A 21,736-nucleotide genomic window follows, 5' to 3' on the forward strand; every position below is an offset into this window, starting at 1 on the left:
GCATTCTTCTCTGCCCCTTTTTCCTTAATTCTTTCTGAACGATAATATTGCCTTTTTGTTGGTATGTGGATTGAAGTGCTGATTAAGTTAATGTCCAAGGGATAGCTTGAGTTGTCATTAGTTTAGGTGCACACAAATTCATTTGGACACTTGACGAGTATAAAATAATTTATAGCTCAAGCCATGCTTTGCACTACTAGTTTTGCTGGTAAATATCATTGAATTAGGCAAGAGTTCAAGCTACTTACACACACTTTATGCACGACTGCTAATATAAAGAATTAATTTTGTTAAATAAAGTAAATTCATGATAGTATTTTAAGATGAGTTTACCTTTTATGAAGAAGGTTTAAATGTTTAATTCAACATATGAATATAGATGATGACGGCGGTAGTGACTCTAGTAAGTAGTAGAAATTTAGAGTCGTTACACTAACAACAATTACACTAACAAGTTCACTTATGTAACGACCTAGTTCCACCGCTAGCAGATATTGTCCTCTTTCGGCTTTCCTTTTTTTGGGGAACAATGAGAAGGCTGGCACTTGTAACGATCTAGACCCACCGCTAGCAGATATTGTCCTCTTTAAGTTTTTCTTTCGGACTTCCCCTCAAGGCTTTAAAACGCATCTGCTAGGGGAAGGTTTCCACACCCTTATAAATGGTGGTTTGTTCTCCTCCCCAACCAATGTGGGACATCACAATCCATCCCTGTTCGGGGCTGAGCATCCTCGCTGACACTCTTTCCTTCCTTCAATCGATGTGAGACCGCCCCCAAATCCACCCCCCTTTGGGGCCCGACGTCCTTACTGGCACACCGCCTCGTGTCTACCCCCCTTCGGGGAACAGCGAAAAGGCTGACACATCGTCCAAAACCTGACTCGGATACTATTTGTAACGACCTAAACCCACTGCTAGCAGATATTGTCCTCTTTGGGCTTTTCCTTTCGGGTTTACCCTCAAGGTTTTATAACGAGTTTGCTACAGGAAGGTTTCTACACCCTTATAAACAATGGTTTGTTCTCCTCCCCAACTAACAAATCCGGATACAAAATAATGGTCATATCAATAACTTTGGTCTTTTTTTTCTTTTTTTTTTTCTCTGACCCCTTTTGATTTGATTGATTGAAAATTTGTGATGAAAATAATTTTCTAATTTTATTTAATGTGGGGAGGGGGGTGTTACCAAAAAAAACAAGACAAATCATGTACTTGAAGAGGTTGGAGGGTAAGTTATTGGACAAAAATTGTTAAGTGAAATTCTATTTTACTCGTTTCAAATATGTGATCGTTAACTCCGAATTATTTATAGAATGGCCTGATGCATAGTAGAATAAAAATTAGGGATGCACGTTGTGAAAAAAGATGATAATAGTGATCAAATTGAATTAATTTATTTGTGTAATAGTTTAAGTCCATCACTAGTGTAACGACCATAAATTTTCATATATCCAGAGTTATCACTAACGTCTTATGTTTATCTTAAATGCGGAATATAGCTCTAAAAATGGTCATCATAAATAGCGGAAAATTTAAAACTTCAGAATACATGACTATTAGAAAACACATCGAACTTACGTGTTTCAAAACGTTAGGCTGGAATTCAAAACAAGATAAAAGCAATTACAAATTAAATAATTTAAATAAATGAAATGAAAACACCTATTCTAATCTAAGATTAGGAATTTTAAATATGCAATTACCTTATGCACGCCCCACAATTTCTTATTACGATGTCGTTGTTAACCATACATGGGCGCTTTGCCTTTACGTGAAAAACAATATGGCACATGGTCTGAGAAATACTCAGTAAGTGACCCCACTATAGGGGTCATGCTAATGCAAACACATGCAATCATGATTTAGGGATTTATCTCTAAAGATTATAAGGATGGTCTCCAGTCTCGGAAAAATTGGATATGTAGTACTTCCCTACACACGACTCACACGTGCGAATGTGAATCCCTAGGGCGCTCGCACACCCCCTGAACCATCTGGTCAAGCTAATTTGTAGCTCCATCTGAAGGTCAGCGGAACCTTATAGTGTCATGCGCCTCATGAACACCCTCATCTGTTCGCATTCGCACTCGTGCACATTCACACTCATCATCATACGGTGCGCGTTCGCACTCATCATCTCTAAGGGAAGTAGCCCTATACTTGTGAGTACACAATATACATGAGGTCCCTCTAAATCCAACTATACTTCTCTTCTGACACAACCCTCTAGTCTCATCTCTTTGTTACACTATATAACACATGCTCGTTGATATGTACATTAATATCATTTTCATACTTTTAGGGTTGTGTCCTATGTCAATCTAACGACATGATGCATGACACTCATCATCATAAAACTTGCTCAATATGAAAAACATTATCATTTTAATAATATCGTCATGCATACATCATACCCATCATAAAGCCATCAAGTGCATCAAATATAACATGTACGTCGTGCATCGAAACATAAATAACGTACATATAACATACATCACAGCACAACGTCATACTCATACATCATCATAATTCATACAATCTTTAGTCTATCCTATAGTAAGGTCAGCTACTTGGTTAGCCTTGGCCGAAATACTCCCTAATTAGCTAAACATAAGCTCCCGTTCCTTGAGAGTTGCTTCCTACGTTGCTAAGGTGTGTTTCCTATCACACCGTTCGCCACTTTCCATTAGTATTTCACAATTAAATTACCAATCACTCAACAAATGTAAAATATGACTCGAAAACGGCCTGGATTACCTTAATCAGGGCCAAAAAAGGATCCGAGAGGGTCGAAATAGTGAAAACGGGGCCAAAAACAGGTGAGCTGAGCCGAAACAGCTGCTGGGAGGCGCTGGAGCGTCGCCGGAGGGAGGCTGAGCCGTTTAAATCTAGCCGAGCGGAAGGAGTGCTTGCACTGCTGGACGCCACGTGGCTGCAGCAGGACGTGCCATCGGCTTGAGGCTGGTTTGGGTCTCGAGCTCGGGTTGGCTCTCGGGTCACTAACTACCGGCGAGGCTGTTGGGCTTCTGGGCCGAGAGTACTGTGCTGGACCTGTCCTTTGGTCCTCGGGAATATTGGGCTGCAGACCGGTTTTGTTGAACCACAGGTCTGGTCTCGGGTTGGTTCAACTGAACCATGGGCTACTGACCTGGATTGAGGTTTGGGCCACTGGGTTGGGCCGAAGGTTGAGGCTGAGGGGAAAGGAGTCGGGCTGGGGTCTTGGGTTTCGGATCTGGATTGACCCGGATCCAATGGATCTCGTCTTCCTAACCTGACTTCTACGCAATTTTCCGGCGCATTTTCTCTCTCCTTCCCGCGGTGTTTCGATGCCGATTTCGGTTCTCTTTCTTCCTTTTCCTTTTTATTTGTCGCCCCACAGATGTAAGGACGTTTAGGAAAACCCAATTTTCAACCTCGGTTACCAACAACGACGCGTACAAAAAGACACAAATCGTACCTTGAGTTAGTTAGGGATCCTTTTCGTGATTGTAACGGAGCGTTTGACGTCGATTTTCGGGTGGTTTGGAACTCGTCGAGAAAAGTTGGAGTCATTCTGAGGTGTTCTGGGAGTCATGGGTTGAAGGTTGAGCGGGGTATGATTGTCATTTCACGTGGGATCCGCGAAACTCTACTCTCGTCGGAAAAACTTGCGGGTTTTTTTTTTCTTTTTTGGGTCATTACAGCTAGCATACGTCGTGAACCTCAGAATGTGGGATCTCACAATGGTTGTCATTACAGCTAGCATACATCGTGAATCTCAGATATAAGTAATGTTTTGTTCTCATTTTCAATCAATGTGGGATCTCACAATCCACCCACTTGGGAGCTCAACGTTTTTGTTGGCAGAGCTCTGATACCATTTGTAACAGCTTAAGTCCACCATTAATAGATTGTGTCTGTTTTATCTCGTTACGTATCGTGGTCAGTCTCACAATTTTAAAACATGTTTGTTAGGGAGAAATTTTCACTCTTATAAACAAAGTTTCGTTCTCCTCTCTAATAGATGTGACATCTCACCATGTGAGGGTTAAGTTTGATAAAATTTAAGATTAAAAATTGTTGGTCATTTGATTTGGTGGGTTAAAAAAAAAAAAAAATTACCCTCCTAGAGAAAATTACTATTTTTTAAAAATTTACCTTTTCATGTTTTATTATGGGTAATGACTAATCCCAAATCACATTAAATTGCAGTCATTAAAAAAAAAAAAAAAATTACCCTCCTAGAGAAAATTACTATTTTTTAAAAATTTACCTTTTCATGTTTTATTATGGGTAATGACTAATCCCAAATCACATTAAATTGCAGTCATTAAAAAAAAAAAAAAAATTACCCTCCTAGAGAAAATTACTATTTTTTAAAAATTTACCTTTTCATGTTTTATTATGGGTAATGACTAATCCCAAATCACATTAAATTGCAGTCATTAAAAAAAAAAAAAAAATTACCCTCCTAGAGAAAATTACTATTTTTTAAAAATTTACCTTTTCATGTTTTATTATGGGTAATGACTAATCCCAAATCACATTAAATTGCAGTCATTAAAAAAAAAAAAAAAAATTGAAATAAAAAAAAATAATTTACTAACCCAAAGTCTTGGAAGTATTAAGCACATATCTTAATATTTTTTTTTTATAATGGTGATATATTTAGGGAATAATTTAATCATAATATAACAAAATTTCCAATATTATAAAAAAGATTAACTTAAAAAACTTAATTAAAAAATATGGCATGAAATTATATATATATATATACATATATGATATATATATATATAGTTTCATGAACTTGCAAGGCACCCAATTTTTGGCAATATTGAGCAGCCACATTAGAGTTACATTGACTTCTCCCAAGCCTTTTTCTTTAGGACAACTCCCCCAAATATCTCAACCTTTAGTCTTAAGAAAGCGTGGAAAATATGTGCCTAAGATAACTCGAACAAGGACGTTCCCAAAGAGAGAGGGTATCCCTACGTACCAAACCCGACAAACATCTATATCAACATTTAAACTCGAGGTTTCTTTAAACCCGTTTAATAACACCTTTGCTTTTAAAAATCAGGTTATTCAAAATAAAGACTGGAGTTTTTTTTTATCAAGATTGATAACGGGTTTTCTTCTAGAAATCCAGTTATTCAAAATAAAAACTTAGTTTAAGAGTTTGATTTTTAGTGAGGTTCTGATATTGAAAACCGCTCCCGAGGAAGAGAAAAATGGAAGGAAGGTAGGAAAGGTACACGATATAAGAGAAAGACAAAGTTTAATTCAACATTAGGGTTATAATCACTTCCAAAGCAAACAAACCTAATGCCTCTAAGCTTCTTAACAAACAAACCCATCACTCTTATTTTATTGAGTATGTCTAAAGTCACATGGGGGAATGAAAAATTTTCAAATCTCTCTCTCTCTAACCTTATTTTCTCTCTCCTTTTTTGGAATTATGTGACGAATTATTTGAATAATTTACCTATTATAAATCGAGAATTTATTTATAAATTAGGATAAAAGTTCGATGTAAGAAAAAAAATTATTATTTTTTTTTTTGGATTTTATTGTGTTTGGTAGAATAATTTTTTATCCGATGAAAAAGTAAAAAAATATTGAAATAAAATATTTATTTTTTAATAGAGTACAAAAATTTTAACTGCGTATACAAATTTGTACGTGTATATCATATTGAAAATGAAATTTTTTTAACGGTATTCTACGTCTACCTATCTTTCAAAACAAAACATATCAAAAAAAAATATATATATATATTGTCGTGTCAAATTTCTATGTTAAGATAACAAAATCCAATAATTGCATTATATATAATTATTTATTAGGACGAAAACTGCATTTTTATCGAAGATACTAATATTCATTTATAGCAATATTTGAAGTCAAATTCGATCCAATACACTAACTACGAAGTATAAGGGCTCATGTCGTTACGTTCTTATCGAACAAATATCGAGATTTTATACGACCAACGAACATATTAAGCCACGATATTCACTCTCGACGGGAGAGGGAGTAGCTTGAAAAGAAAGGGAAAAAGAAAGGGAATGAAATGGATGTGGCATCTCTCTAGCTATAGCTAGCAAAAAGCCATTAAGAAAAAGAAAGGGTTTTAATTATAGCTTAACTTAGCTTGCAAAAACCACAATATATATATATATATATATTTTTAATTCTTTTTAATTAGTATTGTAATTATTTGTTACAACTATATGTATGTAATATTAATGTGATTAATTATTAATCTCTTTAATTTTTTACTCAAATACTTAATCATGAGCGGGAGGAAGATTTTGCAAAAGTAAAATTAGGGTTTGTTCGGGTTATATATTGGTTTTTGACTTTTTTCGACATAGGTTTAGGGTAATTGGTTCAATATGTAAAAAAATTAGGAGTGTCCGAATGATTCGGGAACTCGACTAATCTGAACTATCTAGGTTTGAGTTGGGTGAATTTTTGGAAAACTGAAAAAAAATTGGGTCGGTTTGTAAGTTGACAATTTTCTAATAAGGTCAACATAACCAACTCGAAAATAGAGTTACAGTCAAACTCTTATCCTATTTTTAATATGTGATATCTCACATTAGTCGGGGAGGAGAACAAAACACCCTTTGTAAGGGTGTGGAAGTCTCCCCGTAGCAAATGTCTTTTAAAGTCTTGAGAGGAAGCCTAAAAGAGAAAGCCGAAAAGAGGACAACATCTGCTAGTGGTGGGCGTGGGTTAGGTCCGTTTATAATTGATGTTAGTGATGCATGGTGACTTTTGAATATTTAATGTTTGAATTTTATGAGAATAATTAAAAAATATTGAGTTGGGTTGGGTTTCGGGTTCCTCAAGTCACCAACCCGAAATTTTGGGTTGGTCCAAAATTTTTTTGCAACTCAACCTGTGTATACCCAAATAAATACGAATCCTCTGCATATACTATTAGTTTTCAGCTAAATTGAATCATAAATTTGTGAGTAATAGATTAGGTTTAAATAAATTATATTTGTTTAGTTCGATAAATGACGTTTTTGGCTTTTAATTAATGATATAATATTATAGCATATGCTCGTGCCATTTGCTTCCTCGTAATAATGATTGTCGTTAAGTCTTAGTACTATATCTATACTAGGCAAAAAAGTACATTTGAGTTTAATTTGATCCATTTAAATAATTAATTTGAAAAGACTACAAACTTATTAAACACGATTCATTTCTTAACAAAAAACGGGTATGGAGGCTACAATGCATCAATTAAATTGGTCAAAAAGTTTGTCGAGTAGTTATTCTGAATGAGTCCAGACTCAACAACTAAGAGATTAATGTATGAGCTCGAATGTGCCCACCTTGTAAGTGCATGACAATGACAAATGCCCTATAAAAATTAGGTGTCAAAGTATAAAGATTAAACCCGACTTAAATTGGGAAAAAAAAAACACCCAACACATATGGTTTAAGTTGAATAGTTCGAGCGGTTCGAGTTATCAGATCATATGAACACTCTAACAATTACACTTAACAGCATCGAATGGAATAGGTCATCGACTTATTAATATTTTTTTAAAATAAAATGTTTTAAAAGGATTTAATTTGTAATTTAATTTTTGGAGGTAAAATTTATTATATAATTAAAAAATTGCATTTTTTTTTGGGTAAAATAAATATAATAATATTAAAATAATTGGGCTTTACAACCATAACTATCACATTCTTTTTTAAAGATATGAAGATACTAAACTTTACCATATAAAATAAATATTTGTAATATAAAAAGATAACATAAGTAAAAAGAAAACAAGGGATCACATGTAGCCACTCAAAAAGAAAAAGGAATATATTTTTTTAATATTTACTCATAACTTATAAATTATTGGATGCTTCAAAATTTAGTATTTTAATGTAAAAAGAAAAAAAAATTATTTTTATATTTTACCCGTCCATTAATTAAAATCGACAAAAATATCTCGAGGTTATATTGGTTATGCATTGAGAACGAGAATTGAATTCTCTAAACCCTATGTGAGATTTCGCATCTGTTGTAAAGGGAAACAAAACGTTTGTTACAAGAGTGCGAAAATCTCTCTCTAGTAGACGCATTTTAAAACTGTGAGGTTGACGACGATAAGGAATGCGACAAAACGAATAATATATGCTAAGTTTGGGTTAAGAGGAACGAAACATTCTTTATAAGGGTGTGGAAACATATCCCACATACGCATTTTAACAATAAGATTGACAACGATATGTAATGGGTGTGGAAACATCTTCTTAACAGACACGTTTTAACTGTGAGACTAACGACGATATGTAACGGGTGTGGAAATATCTCCATAATAGACGAGATTGACGGAGAATGAAACATTTTTTTAGAACTGTGAGACTGACGAGGAATGAAACATTTCTTACAAGGGTGTGGAAGCATCTCGCTAACAGATGCATTTTTACAAGGGTGTGGAAACATCTCCCTAACAGACGCGTTTTTACAAGGGTGTGGAAGCATCTCCGTAATAGATTCCTTTTTACAAGGGTGTGGAAGCATCTCCGTAATAGATTCTTTTTACAAGGGTGTGGAAGCATCTCCCTAACAGACATTTTTTAATAGTGAGACTGACAAGGAATGAAACACTCCAACATCTCCTTAACAGACGAGTTTTAACCGCAAGGCTGACGACGATACGTAACGAGCTAAATATATGCTAGGCTTGGGCTATTACACCCTAATTTAGGGTTGTTTATCGGTGGTAGATCGATCCCTATGCCTTTCGCTCGGTTGCATTCTATCATATCGTATCTAATTCGTTTGGGAGTATTTATATATGTATATATATTTAAAGAAGGGATTAATTAAATTATGTAACGTCTCTAGAAAGAGTCCCATAAACCCAAAAAGAAAAGGAGTGTAGAGTGTATAAATACAAGTAGTTTATGTTTCACTCTCTCTCTTTCTGTAATGAGGCAGCGGAGCTCTCAAATCTTGTCTGTCACCTACTCTTTCTCTCTAGCCCAGAGGAGACGGAAGTGAGCTTGACGGAGACACGCACAGAGCGAGCCGGGCTCCCTTCCATGTCCATTGATTTCCTCTCTTCTACGGAACATGTTCAATCCACCTTCAACAACCCTCTTCCTTCTTCTGTCTGGGATTTCCTGAATCTTTTTATTTGCAAAATGGTGAATTCTTCACTGAGATCCTCGTTTTTCTCTTTCCAACTGTGAGAAAAACGGACGAAATCGAGCTTCTGGTTGCTTTCTTGCATCAATGGTGGCTGCCATTTCTGGAGCAGCTTCGGCCCACTCTCCAACTCCCAAAATCTCTACCAATCAACGTCATGAACACCAGCAAGATCATCTTAGAAATCAAGCCAGGCCTCCATTGTTGCCTTCTGAGAAGGACAATGGAGTTCTTAATCGGAAACCCAGAGGTAGACAGGTTCCTTCAAGGTATATGTCTCCTTCGCCTTCCACTTCTACTTCTACTTCCTCGACTACTTCGTCTTCGGCTTCTTCTCGCCGATTTCCGTCTCCATTGCTATCTCGGTCCACTAATTTGACCCCTGCGTCTACTCCATTGCCTTCCTTGGGACCTAAGCGGTCCCAATCGGTGGACCGGAGGCGACCAACGGCGCCCCGGTCGATGACTCCGGTTATTGAATCGAGGCACGGTAATGCGACTGAGGCTGCGAAGCTTTTGGTTACTTCTACGAGGAGTTTATCGGTTTCTTTTCAAGGAGAGGCGTTTTCGCTTCCGATTAGTAAGACGAAGGCTACTTCGACGCCGAGTTTGAGTAATGCGAGGAAGGGTTCGACGCCGGAACGGCGTCGGGCGACTCCACTTAGGGATAAGAGCGATGGGTCTGGAGTTCAGGTGGAGAATTCGAAATTACTTGATCAACATCGCTGGCCGGCGAGGAACCGGCATGCTAATTTGGAGGGGAATCCGTTGTCGAGGAGTTTGGATTGCAGTGGTGAGCAGAAGAAAGTGAATGGAATTGGATCTGGGATGGTGGTTCGGGGGTTACAGCAAACAATGCTAGATGACAGTAGAAGAGCTTCTTTTGATGGCAGATTGAGCTTGGATTTAAGCAGTCCCGAGTTGTTGAAGACCGTTCGGCAAAGCCCAGATGCCGATTCTGTCAACGAGTCTTCTGTGCCCTCTGATCTCACTACATCTGATACGGACAGTGTTTCCTCCGGCAGTACTTCAGGCGTTCAAGATTGTGGTACGGTTGCCAAGGGAAGAAATGGGCCTCGAGGGATTGTTGTATCTGCGAGGTTTTGGCAAGAGACCAACAGCAGGCTGCGGCGCTTGCATGATCCTGGTTCTCCTTTATCGACTAGTCCTGGGGCGAGATTGGGAGCCCCATCAAAGTTTAATCAGTCAAAACGGTTCTCAAGTGATGGGCCAATTTTATCACCACGAACAATGGCTTCCCCTATTCGCGGTGGCGCCAGGCCTCCATCCCCAAGTAAGCTTTGGACTTCTTCCGTGTCATCACCATCAAGGGGGATTTCTAGTCCTTCCAGAACGAGAAATGGTGTCGGTGGATCCTTGGTTAGTAACTCTATTAGTACGCCCTCCATTCTCAGTTTCTCTGTTGATATCCGGAGGGGGAAGATGGGGGAAGATCGCATTGTTGATGCACATGTATTGAGGCTTCAGCATAACCGTTACTTGCAATGGCGGTTTGTGAACGCAAGGGCAGATGCTACGTTCATGCTGCAGAGACTAAACGCAGAGGTACTAATTTTGTGTTGAGTATCTTACCCTTTTGATGAATTCTGTGGTTTTGCCTAATTCCATGATATTCGTGAGGTTTTCAATGTCTACTACTTGCAGTTAACTTACATTTTGTTCTTGATGGACACTATCTATCTAAGGTTGTTACATCCAAGTTGGACTTGAATCGTATCTGGCGTTGTAGCCATATCGACTACCTTAGATCAATTCTCTCTTCTAGAATTCATCTTAAATTGCTTATTCAGTTGCTACTGAATCTTTCACGGGGAACTTCCTACGGGTCGGGATGGATGGACAGAGGGAGATCTCACGTGGTCTCTATTTGGTTGTGATGCCATTGTCTTTCGGTAGTTTAGGTATTGTTAACTTGGTCGACCTGAATAGAGGGATATGATTTGCAGATTTCTTTGGAGAGTTTTGTCTTGGGGATTTGAGTATTTTGGGTGAGATTCTTACTCTGATAAAGAATCTTAAAACATGTAGTTTTGTTCTTGGAAGTATATTTTTCAAGGCAGCAAATGCTTCACATTTTCCCTTGCCCTTGGGAAATTGAATCAATGGTTGTGTTTGGGATGTATGTTCCAATGGGGATTCTATTTCTTTGTTTCCTTTACTGCAATGAAACTACTCATGAATTATCTTCTATGCCACCTTCTACTTAACAGATAGGATCTACATAGGATCTAGTATAAGCTTTTTCTTGATAAGAAGCAATCAATTTCATTGATGAAAAAGGGAGACCTAGCATCTTCTTTTATGCCTGATCTTAGCACACATTCCTATGATAGAGACTCCAATGATATGATTCCTCTTCTTTCCTTTTTGAATGAGATTTTTGTTAGACCTCTCTTCTATGTAAAAGAGAATTAGATCCCACTAATCTAATGTTTGTCGTTTGTCTCTAAACACATATTTGGCTTGTTTGAAGTTTTTACTTGCTTTGTTTAAAAATTGTTTTATAAGTGGGTCCATTAATAGACATTTTTTTAAACGCATTTGGAAAGCTAAGGCTGGAATGATCAGTCATTTTTTAAAATGTTTGTACTATTATGATAAAGCATGAAAGAAATGTCATGAGAATTGAAAAAAAGTTGGTCCGGTAGGTGCTATTGATGTTCCACTTTTGGTGGTTTTATGTATGCCAAAGTAGGTTCTTTGATCTGTTCAGAAGTGTCTGTAATCAACTAGCTAAAGGTGGTGGAATTTTGTGATTCTCTCTATGGCTTCACCCACAAGGAAAGTTTCAAATAGTGGAAAATAAGTTGGAAGATAGTGTGCAAGAAAATGGTGAGCAATGTGCTCACTTCGTTGACTGGGATTGAATATAAGGGTGGCAGGAATCCACTCTTCCTGTAACTATTTTCACCTTCTAGTATGTTTTTGTGGGGAAGAGACAAATTATTAATTCCCTTGTTGTGGCTAACGGGATGGTGGATGACTGCAATCAAATGTATTTTGTAGGGTACCGAGTTTAAATGGTAACTCGGAGAAGGCCTACGAGTTGCAACAAAATTGATTGGTCTTTCTTAAACATTGTTCTCAAGCTAAATGGTTTGGTGGTAAATGAAGGAAGTGAATCTACGGGTGTATCTCTGAGTGTTAATTACTCAGTTATTCTTAATGGTAGATTGAGTTGATATTCATTGCTTTGAGGTGACCATATTCTTTTATTCCGTTGGTCATTGTTGCAGATTGTTTGAGTAGGATGCATTTAAAGGGGCTGAAAAGTATATGTTTTGAGAAGTTTTTTGATTGGCGGAGGTTCATTTCATGAAACCACCTCCAATTAATTGATAGCTCCTTGGTCTTTGCTTGACACACCATTCCAAAGTCTGTACACTTCATGTGCTCAAATTGTTTTTTGGTCTCGATGATCAATTTCACTGTCTAGTGAGAGGATACTAATTGCTTGGAGGAGTTTGCTGGTTGATTAGGCCACTAGATTTATAATTGGCCTATGAACTACCTTTCGCTCAAGTGGAACAAAAGAGGTTTTAGGGGTTTGGAGAGATTTTGGAGAGATTTGGAGAGTTTGCCCATACTATATTTCTTTAAAGCTGGTTAATTTTAAATCCCAATCGCTACCCTGATACTCATTATGCTCCTTACCTGATGGCCTAGAAAACATCTCGGTCTTCCTTGGTGGGAATTCCCATTTCTTGGAGCTTCATGGATGAAAAATAACAGGTAAGTTACATGACCGGAGGAGCGCTTTCTTTCTAAGGATTGAAGACACAGACTCATTCAAACTACCTTATTAGGGATCATGGCATGAAGGGAGGCCTGAAACCATGATTATATGCTCAACCAATGTTTCCTCCATATGGCCTCTTCCCTTGGCTCAAGTGTTGATGTCCTTCAGTAGTGATGGCCACTTCCATAATCTCATGCCCAACCCAATCAACCCTTAATATTCAGTCCCCTGCCTAGATGTTGAGCATTAATTTATGTAACTTTACATTTATTCAATGAAAAGTTTCATTTTTTTAAAATAGTGAATCACCCTTCAATACTCTTCCCAGATCTTGAATTGCTACCCATTTAAAGGAATCACCCTTAAACACTATGTTTAGTCCGTTTGGTTATGCTGCGATAATGATTTGGAACTATGGGTAGTCCCTAATGCTGCTTCTTGCTTAGAGCCTAAACTGCTCATACAATATTCATTCTTTCTATAATCAAAATAGAGTGATACGGCTTCTTTAAATTCCTTCCATGTTTTGTTAGTCAGTACTACACTGTTGCTTCATCCAATATACTCATGTTAATGGCTTCTATCTTCTCCTCCATCATCACAATGACCTCTAACGTTACGCTAGTTGTAAAATCTCCAGTCCATAAAAATGGCAGCTCTAATTTTGTCACTTTCTAATCCGTCAACTTATTCCCTTGTAAACCAATTGATGAGAGTTGCCCGTTTCGTTTCTAATTGTCTCATCAATGATCCTTTCCCCTTTTTTTCAAATTGGTTTACACCATCAATTCCGTTTTCGTACATTTGATTTTCTCTTGCCCGTGTAAATGGCTTTCCCTTTCTAACTAGGTAACCATGTTTCTGGACCCCCTCATTTCCATTCTAGTATCAATTCTTCTCCTTCTTGGCATCATGCTTAGGAGAATACAGCTGAAAACAGGCCACTCATGAAATTGGGAGAATTATAATTGTTCAAGTTGATGCTATTTTGTTTGATCCATCCTCCATATGAGGGAACTACTTTTGGTACTATCCAACATGGACGGTACTAACTCTTTCTTCTGCGAGGTCTCCATTGTCTTTTTCCGACCAAAGGTAAAGCGGGTTGGAGGCTTGGGATTTCGGTCAAGTCCCTGATCTATATTTTGATGATCAAGTTGGTTTTGCTAGTTCTGATATGCAAGGGTCCAATGATTTGTATTGTCTGTAACTAGAATAATTAAGAACATTAAACTACTGTGGTTGGTTTGGTTATGATGTGGGGTATGCATTTTGGGGAAAATGGTTTGGTTTAAAATATAGAAACAAATAGTATCTTCTTCTTAATATTCCTATTATTTCAAAAGTTAGTAGTATTACCTTGTAAATGTTCCAAAAATACATTCAAACATGTTGACTTTTCAATCAACATTATTACACTTTTCTACTCAAAGAGTACTTCTGAAACATTTATTATTATTTTTAATTTTTTTATAGCGGTGAGTGTCCTTGGCTAGCTTGCACACACCTCGACTAATCTCATTGGACAACATCTGGACCCCTGCTATATTTGGTTGACACGGAAACACATAGGATATTAGGTGGCTGTTATGATTTGAACCCATTTCCTATTAGTTTTCTAAGGGTTTGAAAAACAAAGTTAAGGATATTTTTTTAAAAATAATTTAGCCTTAATTTTTGTTTGCGTATATTTAATCCAGTATATTTCTTATCTTTCTTTTTATGCACCAGAGGAATGTTTGGAATGCATGGGTCACTATCTCAGAACTACGGCATACTGTCACACTTAAAAGAATCAAGTTACTATTACTACGGCAAAAATTGAAGCTGACATCCGTCCTCAAGGGACAAGTAAGATTCAGAACCCTTTTCTTTTTCTCCCAAAGAATGTCATTTGGTTTATCATTTGGCTCTTTAGATGCCTTCAAACTTGCATATAGCACATAGAAAAAGAAAATTGCCATAGAACTTTGTAAATATCTTTTCTTCAGGCTCAGAGAAAACAAATGCATTGTTCTTCTAAAGTACACTTGAAGTGCCATTGCATTATACCCATAGAGGTTTAATGATTAACACTGACATAAATCATTGATGCCCAAATTATTCATCTTCTTTTGAGTAGAGCTCTTCACCATCAAAAGATTTGAGGGTTGAATAAGCAGCACCTGACCATCAAGGATAAAAATCACATTTGTAATTCTGCTTGTTGAGTTGATTTCTCGTTTTATGTTTTTTTTTTTTTTTTGTGTGAATCTGTTTTGATCTATAAGGATTTTATCTTTCCTATAAAAATGTATGTATTCCAACGCACTCTCGCAAGCCATATGTTTTATGTGGGAGTTTGTTTTCAATATTTTCTAGTTAAGTGCCTTTAAAAGGGACGAGGGAAGCAAAATCTGTCCACCAATTTTTGTTAGAAACACCATAATCGTCAGCCTCTGTTTTCCTCCATTGTGAGTTTTTCTACATCGAAAAAGGCAGAAGCCTTTTGGTCAAGAGTGAATGATTTTCAACTCAATGTTATCTTCATCTAGACCTCCCAATACTGTGGGATTCCTCATTTCTTCTCGTTAACTGGTTGAGCTTCCCCCTCATTTTGTCGTGATCAATCCCAATAGAAACCTCTCTTAAGTTTTTCAATTATCAAAAGCTACTCTTGGGCGAAAGAAAAGTAGACATATAAAATACATTGAAAGGCTTGCGTGGAAGGCTTGGATGACAGTCTCCTTCAAGATTGTTGATCTCCTTGAACGCTAAATCCTGCATCTTTCAATAATTGAATTCCGAAGTGTAAGTCGCTTTAGGTTCTCTTTTAGTGGAAGCATAAGTAAGTTATGGGGCATTTCTCAATGCTAGAGAAAATAGAGAGGCTAGGTAAAGAACTTTTGAGTAAGCAACTTCTCTGGCCTATATTGAAGTCTTGCTTAGTTGCTTGGGTTCATATTTGGACTGGTAAAGAGCTCAAAAGATTCGATAATATTAAAGATATGCACAACCTTTATCTTTCTTGATGGTCGAATAGTCATTTGTGAATGGGGGGTGATTCCTAATGAGGTTACTTTCAGCCACCATGACATCTTCCTCGAAGCACTATTAGGGACAATAAATGCTCTTCACTTCATTTTGTCAATGGTACGGTACTATCCACTTTAGGCACAAGCTTTTGGGGCCTTACTTTTGGCTTCACCTAAAATGCTCCATTCCAATGGAGATGCTGTGCTTTATTGATACATTATGGATCTTCCCTTATCCAATGTGAGACTTTTGATCACATTTCCACAATCCTTACATCAAATAGAAAACATAAGGTCTCTCATCAAATAGTTATCGATATGTCCAACTCTCTATCCCTAGTGAATTCATACATCGTTTGTCTGATAGTTCTCAACCATGGATCATCATCACTATGACTCCATGGCTCATAACTTCTTTGTTCATCATTCGAGCCCACAAGAATTTCGTAGACCTAAGTTTGGGGAATTCTCCAAAAACTACTTATTAATGATAATGAAACCCACATTTTTACAATGTAATGATATTGTTCACTTTGAGTATAAACTCCTATAACTTTATTTTTGTTCCACCTAAAAGGACTCGTACCAAGGGGGATGTTTTCCTTATTTTTAATTAATGGATATGTTTGTTTCCTAACTAATGTGGGCATAAACCCTCGTGATATTGTCCTCTTTGGGTGTATGACCATGTGAACTAAAAATTCTTGGATAAAGTTCTTGCGGAAAAAAAAAAAAGGCTTTAGGTTTAAATGAAGTCTTAGGTTTAAAGCTACTAGGTTGTTGAAGTACTCGATTTTCATTAATGGATGGATCACATTTAGTCAAATTGGAGGTGGTGAAAAAGCAAGTAGGACCTTGGGGGATTAGATATAGGTAACACTAGGCCTGTTACAAGGCCCTTTTGTCTAAATGACGAGTGTTTTCATCATGCATCTTACATTTACGACAAGGTCATTGAGAGCAAGCATGGACCACTTGATTTTGAATTGTCACAACATACAGTAGGTTGTGACCCTCACATAGTGACAATCGCAACCCTCAAGTGGCGCCTATCCTACCATGTGAGCGCCACGACAGATAAGTGCCATGAAGCGACTAAGGAGGACGGTGCATCATCCTAACACACCATAAAGATATGCATTGAAGCCAAGCTGAGGCATAGGCAAGACAGAGACAACAATGGCGACATGAATGTCAAAGATAGACTTGTTGAAGGGACCCGATCCTCGGGCCTTGACCTCGAAATTCAGGGTTCTAGAGGGAATTTGGGCATGTGGCTCTGGAGTAGTCCGTCTATACGAAATATGAAATCTTGCTAAATTTAGTGTCAATCAGATACTAGACAGATGCTCCACGACAGCATATGACTGTTCACCAAAATCATCTCTACACCTGCTAGATTGGAAATGCCTCCAAATATACCTTAGAGGGAGGCATGATGTTAGCTCTCCACCACCCCTGGGCCCTATGGCCTAAGCAAGTTACCTTGTGGCATGGATGAGCATTGCGAGACGAGTGTCTCGGACATCTTCCTTTGAAATGGGTCTTTCAAGGACAATGTCGAACGACATGGGTGTGCGAACATTACACCCTATCTTATGTGTCAGAGGTTGGTATATGCAACCCTATTCGGTACAGAGTCCATAAATGACATGACATGTACACGAGAGGATTCATGCCCTGACATGGACACGAGAGGATTCATGCTCTGATAAGAATCTATAAATGACATGACATGACATGTTCGAACAAGCCAAGATGGCTAAGTTGTCTTAAGACATGGGATGACATCACGATGCATGGTCGTGTTGTTGGGAATCAAGATGATGACTAAGATGATTGAACATGCATGCATGGTCGTGACGTTGCACTTGAGAGCTCTTGGCTTAAAGTAGAGGCACTGTCAAGCCGAATGACTTGATCTATTGTAGAGGCAAGTCGGCTAGAGTCGCAGATGATTGAACATGCATGCATGGGCATCATGTGTGGCCAAACAAGCTTGGAATCTACACAAGTTGTATTAGGTTGGCGAAAGAAAATCTCGCCTAAGGTCTTAAGAAGCTACAAAGACAAGCGAAAAATGTATATGAGGCTTGGAATTTCCTCAAGGCTTGTCATGAGTGTGTCATGACATGAATGGATCGGATCTTGGGTGGGATTTAAGGTACTTACAGAAACCATGAGGAGCTTCCATTCTTCTCTTTTTATCCATTGTTTGGTGTGTGATGGGGGGAGGGATACATTTTTCTGGGGAATATGTGGTTGGAGATAAATTTTCTGCTCTGTTTTTTGTTTATTTTATTTTTTTTCTGATGAGGAATCATTGGATGACTTGTTCTATCTTATTCTAGCACCTTGCCTTCACCTTTATTGGGGTTCCATTGTCTCGACATATATTTTAGCCCTTCTTTCTCTGATTAGGGAATTTTATTGTAATTCAAGGAGAATGGATGTTTGTATTTGGAGTCCTAGACCGTCCAAAGGTTTTTCTTGTAAATCATTTTTTGCTCGTCTTTTTAATCCATCTCCTTCGAGCAAAAAACGATTCTCCATGCAATAGCTAACACTTCGGATCACGTTTTGAGAAAGGTGCCCAATTTGATTGAGCCACTGTGACTCATTCTATATCGAGTGGAGGCGCGATTTAAGATCTTGACCATATCCTTTGGAGCTATGATTTTAACCCATACAGCTTGAATCTCATACATTGAGGAGTTTGATTTATATTTGCATAGACATAGGGGTTGCAGATAGATGATCAAGATATTCCTTCTCCATCCCCCCTTTTATGAGAAGTAAAGGTTTTTGTTACAAGCCAAGGTGTGTGCAGTTTTGTGGTACTTTTGGAGAGAGGGAAAACAGTCTGTTATACATGTACTCACGGTGTAACGGCTCAAGCCCACCGCTAGCAGATATTGTCATTTTTGGGCTTTCTCTTTAGGCTTCCCCTCAAGGTTTTTAAAACACATATGCTAGGGAGAAGTTTCCACACCTTTATAAAGAATGTTTTGTTCTCCTCCCCATCCGATGTGGGATCTCACACAGGGATTATCATGTGCTTATACCTTGCGACTAACTAGCCACATTTCCCCTTAATATATTAGTTCAAACACTTGACTCATTGTGTACCCGTTTACTACGATGCACATTAGTTACCGGGGGTCTATCAACATGGTGACCATTTTCTTTACTTTTTGAACTTAGCTTCAACACTTCTTCTCTTACCACAATGAACTAAATATAATAGATTGAATCGTGTTGTTTCACAGTGTTCTTATTCATTTAAGACAATAGGATAATGCAATTCTGAAAATGGCCGTAATTTCCTCGTTTATTTTGGTGGTAACTTCGTGTCGTTGTGAACTATCAGTTTTATGTTAAATTTACTCCAAATTCTGACATGAGCTTCTTCAACTGAATCGATTTCATTGTAGATAAGTTATTTGGAAGAGTGGGCTCTTTTAGACAGAGATCACTCGAGCTCCATGCTTGGAGCGACCGAGGCTTTGAAGGCTAGTACTCTACGGCTCCCAGTTGTTGGGAAATCAATAGTATGTGCCTTTTCAGTTTTCATTGAAAGCAAATCAATAAAGGCTCAAATGTGAAGAAAATAAATCATTTTTGTATTTTATCAGGCGGATATTCAGAACCTGAAGGATGCTGTTGGATCAGCTGTTGATGTTATGCAAGCAATGGCATCCTCAATTTGCTCTCTATCATCTAAGGTGCTGCGTTTTAGAATTTTTACCTTTGTGAGAAACTTTGAACGTTTTTCTGCATGAAAGTTATGAATAGACAGCACAAAGCTATGTACTATAGATTCAATTTAGGTTTGTTTTGGGGCTTTACGTTGTTATTAGATAGCTTAACCAAGGAAATAGGAAGATTGATGAGCCTTTTCCTTCGACTCTTTTCATAGCTCATAACTTAGAAATGGTTGGATTGTTCACAGGTAGAAGAAACGAACTCCGTGGTGGCTGAACTGGTTAAGGTGACGGCGAAGGAACGGATTTTACTTCAACAATGTGAAGATTTTTTATCTACGCTAGCAGCCATGCAGGTATTTCGTAGTCATGCAATTTCAGTACTCGAAAAGTGAACTGTTCATGTGTTGCATTTCTTTTTATTGTACTGTTTGGTTTCCATTATGAATAGGTGAAAGATTGTAGCCTGCGAACACACATATTGCAACTGAATCGATTTCCAACGAAACAGCAGCCTAACAAATACGTGTAGAACTGATTTGATCCGATGATTTGACTCAACTCCTCACCCGTTATTCTACTAACATTACATGGACCCCTTTTCGTTTTTCGACCCGATGGAGGCCGAGACTGAAGTAACAAGAACAAATTGGTGGTATTTAGGATCTGGGTTTGGTGGCTTTGGTATTTCTTCACTATTGTTGTTATGTGTATCTCTGTGTATCTGGAAAAAGGAAAAGAAAGATTGTAGGGAATGGCTTTGCATCCCTTTGATTAGCTGTGTAAAAGTGCTGCAATTCTTTATCCCTTTAGGCAACAAGTAAATGTCACGTTGAATGTGTATATATGTAATGTTCTCATCATTTGATGATTCTTGTAGTTTCTGCATTCTTATTATCGTTATACTTTCATGATGTGAGGGTGATAATTCGAACGTTTAACTTTAGACAAAAGTATATATCTAAACGTTTAAATTCATCTATGTATTATTGTAACACTTGGTAATATACCTCATAGTTGTGTTGTACTCTCTTCAGGTGTCAAATGTGATGTTATACCTAGTCGTTTAAATCAAATCTCCATTTTGTTACAACAAAAGAGAGTTTACTATGGTCAGTGTAGTGAAATTTGTGGAACTAATCATGCCTTTACGCGTTCACTCGAAAACATAAACCAATTGCTGAAACCACTCTTGCTTAGCCACATCACCACCCTTGGTGTTTATAAGATTTTGATTGTTTTAGTTGCACATTAATTTGATGAATTATTGGGTTCATTTCCATTAAGTGTGTTGTGTCGATGTTGTTCTTGGAAGCTATTCAAAGACGGATAATATGGTAAAGGTGTTATAACATTTTATTTTTATTTTGTGTTTAAGCTTTCTACAAACAAATGATAAGAACAAAGTTGATTTAATACAAAATTGATAGCAATGGTAATGTCAATGTCCAAGACCAAAATCAAAAGGGTATCATTATGATGCCTTATGGCTACCACCACTTGAATTAATTAAAGTCTCTTTGGTCTTTATAATTAGCCTACCAAATTTGAATCTCTCTTTCTTTCTTTTAGTGAACTTAGTCACCCAAAGTATTCTAACAAAACTCCCCCATTTGTATCATTATCATCGGAAAAGTTTATTATTTAAAATAAAATAATACGACTTCAAATTTTAAGAATTAAAAGGTCAATTAAATTTGTTAGAAACTGAATAATAATGTCCGAAGGTTCTACTGGTCAATACTCAATGAATTTCGTGTCTTACATAGTTAGACAATAGGGATTTAGTTGACTCGGTTATTTAAATCCAGTGAATTGTCTATTTAGTTGCCCACTTACATACGTCTTGGGAGAAAAAAATCGATATTTCAAATTATATTTTATAAATATTTATATTGTTTTTAGTTTTTCAAATTGGACAAAAATTTCAATTAGATTTATTTATTTTAAATAAAAACTAATAGACATATATAGGTTATTAAAAATATTGAGTTTAATTAAATAAAAATAATTATCAAACAACATATTGACTGAGTTACCTACTAGAAATAGAGCTCGGGTTGAACAAGTGGTTCAAAATCAACCCTTAATCAGTTGATAA

General features: G+C 37.2%; 1 protein-coding gene across 1 annotated transcript; it reads left to right on the forward strand.

Moving 5' to 3' along the window:
* Window positions 1-8,922: 8,922 nt before the first annotated feature.
* On the forward strand, window positions 8,923-20,575 carry LOC111485961 (QWRF motif-containing protein 2). Its single transcript, XM_023132939.1, has 6 exons — window positions 8,923-10,723; window positions 14,649-14,768; window positions 19,366-19,482; window positions 19,567-19,656; window positions 19,884-19,991; window positions 20,087-20,575. The coding sequence occupies exons 1-6, from the start codon at window positions 9,245-9,247 to the stop codon at window positions 20,165-20,167; spliced, it is 1,995 nt and encodes a 664-aa protein (XP_022988707.1). The 5' UTR covers window positions 8,923-9,244; the 3' UTR covers window positions 20,168-20,575.
* Window positions 20,576-21,736: the final 1,161 nt, after the last annotated feature.

This window comes from Cucurbita maxima, unplaced genomic scaffold (genome assembly GCF_002738345.1).
Source record: "Cucurbita maxima cultivar Rimu unplaced genomic scaffold, Cmax_1.0 Cma_Scf00011, whole genome shotgun sequence".
NCBI classification, from domain to species: domain Eukaryota; kingdom Viridiplantae; phylum Streptophyta; class Magnoliopsida; order Cucurbitales; family Cucurbitaceae; genus Cucurbita; species Cucurbita maxima.

Coding starts and splice junctions, on each gene's coding strand:
- LOC111485961 (XM_023132939.1), top strand. CDS start 9,245: ATGGTGGCTGCCATTTCTGGAGCAGCTTCGGCCCACTCTCCAACTCCC. Junction 10,724..14,648: donor TGCAGAGACTAAACGCAGAG/GTACTAATTTTG, acceptor TTTATGCACCAG/AGGAATGTTTGGAATGCATG. Junction 14,769..19,365: donor CATCCGTCCTCAAGGGACAA/GTAAGATTCAGA, acceptor ATTTCATTGTAG/ATAAGTTATTTGGAAGAGTG.